The sequence below is a fragment of the Pavona decussata genome, unplaced genomic scaffold, assembly GCF_977016875.1.
Source record: "Pavona decussata unplaced genomic scaffold, jaPavDecu1.1 SCAFFOLD_245, whole genome shotgun sequence".
Lineage (NCBI taxonomy): Eukaryota > Metazoa > Cnidaria > Anthozoa > Scleractinia > Agariciidae > Pavona > Pavona decussata.
Window position 1 is genome coordinate 950,001 of NW_028145650.1, and position 9,004 is coordinate 959,004.

Genomic DNA, 9,004 nt, shown 5'->3' on the forward strand with positions numbered 1-9,004 from the left:
GTTATGCATTCAATCAGCATCTTACAAGTGTAACAACTTCACGTGCTGAATACCACAATCAAAATAAGAAATGACAAATAGTGAATAATTCTTCCTTTTTCCTGTCAAGTCTCTCCTCCATATACAAGCTTTATTTTACTTCCATTTTTAAAGTAGATCATTAGGTATGTGCTGGTATCTTCGAACTGTCTGTGGGCTAATGGAGTTTATTATCCTGAGCACATTTATTTTCAATTGCAAGATGACCGTTTATAAGAGAGGTGACCTTACAAAACCTAACCATATTAAAGCAGTGGCCAAGGCAATTGTGTTTTTGGAGTTTTGTTTAAAACTTTTTTAACCAGTTTGATCTGACTCAGGTTCATTACCTGGAACAAAGGAAAATTAAATTCAAATTGGTTACAAATTTAAACCAAAATGCAGCCATTTCAACATCATCGTTATCTAAAAATTTATATAGTTTCATTAAATTCTAGCTCATTGTTCCATTTATAAAACTTTTAATCATAACAATAACAAATTTGTCAAATCTGATTGGCTATCAGCAGCCATGATTTGAGCATTATTAGGATAGCATATGCATCATACCTAAGTAATTGGACAACACACACCATTGCATACGCTGTAATACGACAGTTCCACTTGACCAGCATATTTCGTAAATACGTGTAAAACTAGAAATTTACTTGTCACCGCCATTTGTTGGAAATTGTAATGGTTATGATTAATTGGTAACTGAACTTTGCGTCATTCACTGCTGTGAATGTGTTTGTAAATTGGCTTATTTGGAAATAATTATTATCTTTAGTCTTTTAGTATTTTTTATGATTGTGAATGTAACTTAAGATATGTCTTTTTTTCTTAGAAGGAATAAAGATTATTATTATGGCAGTATCCTAAAACGTTTGGATGCTATGTCCATAAGAAAATGTACATAGGGTGGGAACGTAGCCTATGACGCCTGTCTAAAACGATGCAACTTGGTACTGTATACAAATAATTAAAACTTCGTCAATATAGAAAAAAAAAAAAGAAAGAAAAAGTGAAAAGTGCTTCTAAGTCAAATTTCCCTAAAAAATGACCAGCTGCTATTAAACCAGCACTGCAATGATTACCACTTTTTAAAAAAGTTAGAAGTCCTAAACTCAAATCAGTATTTTAAAAGTACAGGCGATGTTCAAACTGTGTGACAGAATCACTTTCTGGATCTGCCTCAGTACCGATCTGGATCACTGTCCGGAACCACCCTTCAAGCACATCATAACTATAATTAATAATTCAATAATTATTATTGGACTGCTTCACATCGTACCCGGGATATTGCTGTTTAAGCTCCCATCATAGAGGATCGTACATTATTATTATTATTATTATTATTATTATTATTATTATTATTCAGTCTGTCATCATACTTGAAATGAAACAGATCGGACTCCCGCTGTGTGGTCATCCGATTTTGGTTATCACTTGAATGACTGAACTTGGCTCCTCTATTTAAAGTCCTATTACCATCATTAACAGCAGTGGAAAGTGTAAAGTCTGAGCCCGAATAGTGACCAGCATTTTATTTCCCCTTATAATATGACAATGTGATAACAGAAGTACCTAATTTGAGAATAAAGGAAATGATCATAAAATTAATGATAAAATGACTCGATATTTACACAAGTTCTCTCAACTACGACTATAAATATTAAAAAATTTAAACAGTGTGGAGAATATGCATTCTGATAGTGGGGGTTATAATTAACAGGGTCAGGATTTGTAAACCAATTACTCAATGACATGACTGACATGAATGAGTGAAAAACCTTTAATGACCCCATCACCATGTAAAGCCATAATGCGTCAGCATCTACAATATAACTTTTATCCCCTGTAATACTCTACTCTCTAGCTTTGAGCTATAACAAAACAATTAAATTTAACATCTTGTAAAGTGATGTAATATGTGTGTATAAAATTAATAGTAACACTCAGGACAAGCAATTTATGTACAGCATCAAAGCTGAAGAGGGCTGTCAAAAACTTTTTAAGTTGCCTACAGGTACTAAACTTGCATTGAACATCATAAACAAATGAAGGGGTTTTATGTGAGAGTAGGTGTTATAAGTGATGTCATAATCCAAATTAGTCGAGATAAGCTCTATTTCAGCACAGAGACTAGTTATCATGTACTGTAAGAAACTTAAGCTCCATTCACACCAACAAAACATGTTTAATTAAACCAGGTGTAGCAAAATGAAAAATTGGCAACAAAAAGCTGAACTGTTGGCTTTGACAGAGGATTCATGTAAACTTTAACTTATGCTTTCATTTGTGCTAAATCTGTAGTCGACAAAAAAACGGAAGCAGCCTTTATAAAGGAAACAATGTTAAACTGTGTTTAACTAAACAGCTTTTAAACGTGTTTAAACCTTGGTGTGAATGAGGCATTAGTTGTGCATTTATTATTTTTTTTTTTTTGAGCAAAAGGCTTCTGACTAATGTAAAGAATTAGCAGGTTACTTTTTGCTAAAAACTGAACAAACTCAAGCGAAGCATTACATAATGAAACAAAAGAAATCAGTCAAGCATTGGCATTTTAAAGAAAAGTAACACATGTACAAATGTAAGCTATTAATTCAACTGTTTTTGAGCCTTTTGCTCAAACACTAAACACAGAACTAAGCAGTAAACTGTCTTATATGACAACCAGCCTGCATGCCACAATAGAGCTTATATGAAGTGATTTAGATTTCAAGACAAAAGGCCCTTATGATACCCTTGTGTACATGTACACACATACTTCAAATAATATATGCAATCAACCTGTGAAATAATGTGTCACTTTGTTTACACTCTATCATTTTATCTGCCACTGTAGTCTCCTTCAGTTATTTTGAACCCTGCTAGTTGAGACTTTTTTCCCACCGGGTGACAATTATCATAACATTAACAAAATAGATGAGGTGGTCTGTTAAGGAGGCACTTGACTATTGCCTAGTTCAGGTAAATGCTGGAGAAACATACCCTATAAACGAGAAATTTGTTGTACTTTGTGGGAGGCAATTTCTCTGGGCCCAAAGCTCAGAAGTTAGGACCCTAAAGACTGAAAATTAATCTTGGTGTCCATAGCACTTCCCTGAGTGTCCTGGGCTACTAAACTCCTGGGCCCAGTTGTTCGAAAGCTGATTAACACTAATCCTCGATTCGAGCTAACTGAGGTTTTCATTTGGCTCGTTACAAATTAATTTTTTTAATGGCTAACTTTCAGCTAATGGTAACGAAAAATCTCAGCCAAAATTGAGAGAAAAAATCTTCTTGAAGAATCCCTATTGATTTACATGTAATTAAACTCGAACCATGTTAACCCAGCAATTTGGTGAACAATCCTTGAACAACTTGGCCTTATAGTGCAACAGTCTGGCCCAAACTTTAAAGTTAAACTCAGTTTCTTTTAAAATGTTTAATTAGCATTTGACAGGGCTTAAACTTCATAAAAAGGGCAAATAATTTTGTGCTCATACTAAAATTATGTCCAAGGAGTAAACTGTATCATGCTGACTAAATAGCTAAAAAATCCATATAAATAGGCCAACCTAACTGTGGAGCTCCTGTGGAAATGGATTTTCATAACGGAGAAAATTTTTTATTAATATAACTATTCAATTGAAAGCATCTTACAAACTAACCCATTTTGGTTAGTATGGTGCTTCAGAAAAAAAAAGACAACAAAGAAACAAAATAGAAAATGAAGCAAACAAACGCAACAAAAAACAAACAAAAAATGAACAAACAAAAAAAACAACAACAAGAGAAACAAATAAATGCCACTAACTGAGCATAATATTATTTTTATAACTCCACAGCTGCACATCATAAACAAATCAGAGCTGTAAGACATGAGGGCCATTCACATTTTTCTACCAAGCTCAAGAGTTTGGTTCTCTTTCACTTAGGCGTTGGTCCTGCGCAACAAAAAATTTAAGTGATGCTGAATTTTCTATTCACCTGGGTAAGTGAAAAAGCCTCCCTGTCAAAGAACAACTTGAGATTATCTCGCCCAAAGGACAAACCATAAGTTAACTTTTTTTAAAAATGACTTTTGTGTTTAGTATGTCTTATTTTAACCAACTGCTGCCATTCGCTGGAGGACTGGCAATAGTCAATCCTGAGGTAGAATATCCGCATGGCACATCGGACACTTGTCTTGGACATACAACCACTTTCTGAGGCACAGACTGTGGAAATAATGGTTGCATTTTGTTACTTTGGCACTATCCAGCTCTTCGTAACAAATGCAGCACACATCGTTCAACCGCTCCAACTGTTCCTCTGTGGCCCACTGTAAGGAGTTGAGTCTTTTTACTGCACTGCGCCGTAATAGGAAATTGTTCCAGCCCTCCTGGGCTCTTTTGTACACATTGAAGTAAGCATGCATTGAAATAACCAAAGCACCTTTAGGAAGAAAGTGAAATCATTAGAAAATCTTTATTCTACATTGTACATCAACATGTAATAGTGTAAATGTTGTAGGTTAAAATGAATCCAGGTTAAAATGATTTTAACCTAGGTTGATTTGTATTTTCCTTTGTTAAGGTTGGGTAATTTACATCTTAACCCTTTGACCCCTGAATTTTTTACTAAGTTTTGCTAAAAGTTGACATGGACAGAGAAAATGGCTAATAAAAGCTTAAGTTTTTATCCAAACCACACATAACCATATATTTCTAGAAAGTAGATGAGATGAGCATTTTGAAAATGTAAACATTATGTTGTTAATTATTAACTAGTCTGGTTAGTCATTCAAAATGTCCGCCAAAAAAGAAAAAATATCACATTTGCTGTCATGGGTCCAAGTTTATTACCCTCCATACAAGCTACTGATGTTCAACTATCAGTATATCACTTGAATACTATATAAGCTACAACAATCAGCAATCGTTTTCATTCTTGCATCACACTTCACCTGAAAACAGCTTGTCAAAAAATATAGTCGGACTGATATCGACCTCAAAGGCATGAGTCGGTCCATGGTTGGGGCCTGAAAATCGTGGTTACTCTGTATTGTATAAAAAATCCAAACCGCTCTGATTCAGGTTTACACTGTAGAGTCTTCCCTTCATTTCTACAGCGTTGTTGCCGAGATGGTTTCCATCTCGATGTTTGTCCATCACCATTTGCACATGCATGAGATGTTGCTCGCTTGATGCTTCGACAATATTCACATTTTCGGTCTCTTCTGGGGAAGAATAATCGACGGTTTCGTACTCGAAACTGTACTCCTATGAAACATTGCTAATGTTGGGTCTTTCCATCACAATTCGATCGCGGATGAATTTCCTCCATGTCTGAGTAGAGGGATGCCATTTTTAAATCACCAGATGACATCTGAAAACAATGCTTCGAAAAAAATTGAAAATTTCCCCCTGAAAACTAGAGAAATCTAGCTAAAATAGACGCCATTTTGAATCACGTTGTTTCTTGCAATAGTAGAGGAGGCCTGGGGCCTAGAAAGTGCCTTTGGCCACTTTTTTTAGAGCAAAATGTACACCATATATGAAAGCGCGCCTATAGGCGTCTTCAGGGGTCAAAGGGTTAAACAAAGGAAAACACAAATCAACCTAGGTTGAAATCATTTTAACCTGGGATTCATTTTAACCTACAATATACGCTATGTACAGTGTAATTTTTTTGCGGGGTTTAAAATTTTTCAAATTAGTCTAATGTTATTTCCTTTGCCTTGGACATATTACCATTATATGGAAGGATGGACAATAAAAATCAAACTGGATTAAAAAAAATTAAAACTTAAACTACAATGTAAAACAGGTCAAGTGTTGAAAATCAGCTTCAATAAAAAAATAATATTCTTACCTATGTAGTTCCACTCTCCCATCACAGTGGCCCATGCAGTATACCCCAGAACTACCACGGCAACAAGAAACTCAAAGACTTTTGAGCCTGCATTGATGTAATAAACATAGTCATCTAAATCCGTTACTTGAGATTCGGAATGAACATTGGAAACAAACAGTGCATAAATGATAAGAGCACCCATGACTTGAACAATCGTAACAAGATTGCTTGATATGATCACAAACAGCCATGCATCAAAGCTGAATAACTGACACAGCACAACAATCATGTAACCGGGAAGTATCAGGATCAAAGCACAAACTGCTAGAGTGCGGAGATGCTTGCTGTCAAAAACACCAGTGTATGTTGCTCCCAGTGACATGAGTGCTGGCTCAGTAAGTTCATAAGCAGACTGCAGGAACAATGAGATTGTGACAAACATAATGAGACCAATAAGCATGAGGCGCTCTGGTTTAGGCAAGCTTGTAAGTCCAACTTGTATGGCCAATAGGAAGAACGAAATGCTGTCATTCCATGCCTCCTGATGACGATCTTCCATGGGCCTCTCAAGATCCCCTTTGAGAAGTTTATTTATGAAGTCCAAGGTGAGATTAGCAGCTGCTCCAATAACAATACTGGCTCCCGCTAAATCTAGGAGATTGTCAAAACATTCCACCAGACTTCCAGCAATGGCAATCAAAAAACCATGCTTCAAAAACAAGGCAAACCTGCTGACAAATTTTATCAACCACGTTACCATCAGCACATGGCCTAAGCTGATTCTCCTCCAGTGGTATATAAAGAGGTCCAGCCAGCCAAAGGTGATTACAGTCCTGCAAGCATGTTTCACCATCCCTGGGAAATCTTGAAGGAGTTGCAAAAGTCCCAGACACGCTTTGTACATCTGAACCACTGAAGCGAACACGAGGTAAACCAAACAGACCTCCCGTAAGATTGACGTTGCTTTCACAAAGAGTAAAGCCATAAGCTGGAAAACAATTGGAAAAACAAAAAACATTCCAACAGTCTGCTTGGTATTGACAATGGTCCACGTGCGAGGCACTATGGCTATACTGACAGCTACAAAAACTTGTCCATACAAAAGTGAGTAGCCATAAGCGCCACCCGGGTTCGATGAACTTTCAAGGCTTGTGCTCTCAGCTGAACTTTCCTTCTTGGCATCAGATGGTGAATATGCGAAAATTGCAGCAAAGGCCATCAGTAGAACAACCTGTTCAATTAACCAAATAAAAAGCTTCTGGAGGTAACTGAGTTGTGTAAATACTCCAATAACACCAACTAGTCCAGTTAGTACAGCTGGAATAAAGACATCATTGAATAAATTATTTTCCAGACTATAAAAACCAAATTTCTATAATTATCTATAACTATTCCTGTACAGCTAACCTCTTTTATACAATGAACAGTGTAGAACTCATATTTTGATTGGTGTAGCAGAGTTTCTGATTAGAGTATGGATGTAAGAATGACGTCCAGCCAGACAGTACTCAATCACAAATCGCAGTGAAGCGACTGACATGCTGTAATATTTTGGGGGTCAGAAATTCCTTCTGGAATAAAGGTTAGTTTTGAAAATATTGTTAGTGAAATTCTTTCAGGTCATACCCTAATTTATAGAATAACAATACTGCATGTGTGTAGTAGTCTAAAAGTTTGCTGGAAAGTTTTTCACTCAGCTCAGTCAACGTATTGCTTGCTCACGAAATGTGTTCAGATGTCTTGACTATTATATAAAACAAATAGAGTCCATTTGGCCGTGGGTCTGTACTCTAATAACGCACAGAGGATGTCAAAAGGAGTTTTAATAATAGAGATATTTAGAATTACGTTTCCGGCAAATCGCAAATGGCAGAAATGACCACGTGACCATGTTTATCCTATATTTGCCGCTCGCTGTTTTCAGTTTATCAATAAAATTGAGTAGTTTTGCATTAGCATCAAAGGTCACAATTATTTTGCTCTCTTCTCATATGTGTACTAATTTTTTCAAGAAAATATAAATGCGAATCTCACGTTTGCCATTTGCCGTAAACATGATTCTAAATATTTCTAATATTAAAAAAAAGCCCATTAATTTGCAAAAACAGCTTATTGAATCCCTTTTGATGATCCTAAAGTATTATCAGTTGAGTTGGTTGAGAAGTGTTCTATACATAGCATAAATTTATATATGATGATAGCCAAAATTACATGACTTGCACTAGCTACACTGTAATAATATTGAACTTTTGGCCTGGCATTTCAGAAAATACTCCTATAAAAAAAGAATTATGTGAGGAGAATAATTATTATTAGAGCAACTGTTTGATTAAATGTAGAAGCAGCAATTTCCAGCTGACCTCTGGACCTCAAAGAAAAGATCTTGTCATGGTCCATTGTCCAGGTGGGAAATTCATTCAAAGCAGTTTATCAGAAACAATACATGAACATGTAAAGCTTACAAACAAGCGTAAACGCAAAGTGCGGCAGAAAACTATCCACATTATAAGCCTGCGTCATGCAACAGTTAACGGAACAAGGAAAAATGATAGTTTTAACGGTAAATTGTGTCCACGGCGAAAAGTTATCAAAACGAAAAGTAGTCCACGCATCGTCCACGCAATCTGTAGATAAGTTTTTTTACCTACCAGCTATCTCATACCAAGTTTTCGTCTCTTCGTCAGATCCCTTCACGTTCTTGTCAAAATATGCTGCCAGATGCAGAAGGAAGCAGAATGGTACTCTTAAAATGACATTTTCATTTCTAAAATAAAACGCCTTGACTTCCGCCCATTCAAACTCCATGATCTTTGCACGTTCTGTTTGAAATTGTTTGAAATCACAAGACGAGATTGGTCTCCTTCCCCTTCATGCCGAAATGTCAGCGGTTGCGCAAGTTTGGAAATCTACTCTCTAGGGAGGGGTACTTAGCGTAAGTTATTTTCCTGAATATCAGTGCCTTCAATGTGACATTTTAACACTATTCATTTCAAAGGAGCCATAATAAATATAATTATGTTCTTCTTCGGGCATTATAACAAATATTTTGCAACATAAAACTATGTCCTCTCATTGGCATTTTATACTATCGCTGGCCTCCCTTCCCTAACAATAATTCATCATTATCTTGTTTTTCTACGATCCAGTCCTCCAGCGTATTTTC

General features: G+C 36.1%; 1 protein-coding gene and 1 long non-coding RNA gene across 2 annotated transcripts in view; one reads left to right on the forward strand and one right to left on the reverse strand.

Moving 5' to 3' along the window:
* LOC146457208 (uncharacterized) overlaps nt 1-3,733 on the forward strand; it is a 5,010-nt gene extending 1,277 nt beyond the window's left edge. Inside the window, exons 1-2 of the long non-coding RNA XR_014858562.1 lie at nt 1-3,033; nt 3,069-3,733. The exon at nt 1-3,033 is cut by the window's left edge and continues 1,277 nt beyond it. This is a non-coding gene — a long non-coding RNA (uncharacterized LOC146457208). The remainder of the gene's footprint in view (nt 3,034-3,068) is intronic.
* Nucleotides 1,800-8,705, reverse strand: LOC146457209 (RING finger protein 145-like). The gene is made up of 3 exons (XM_085092220.1): nt 8,490-8,705; nt 5,860-7,158; nt 1,800-4,440 (listed from the first exon to the last, which is right to left on the reverse strand). Exons 1-3 carry the CDS (start codon nt 8,644-8,646, stop codon nt 4,148-4,150), a joined length of 1,749 nt encoding a protein of 582 aa, XP_084948346.1. The 5' UTR covers nt 8,647-8,705; the 3' UTR covers nt 1,800-4,147.
* Between the last annotated feature and the right edge of the window lie 299 nt (nt 8,706-9,004).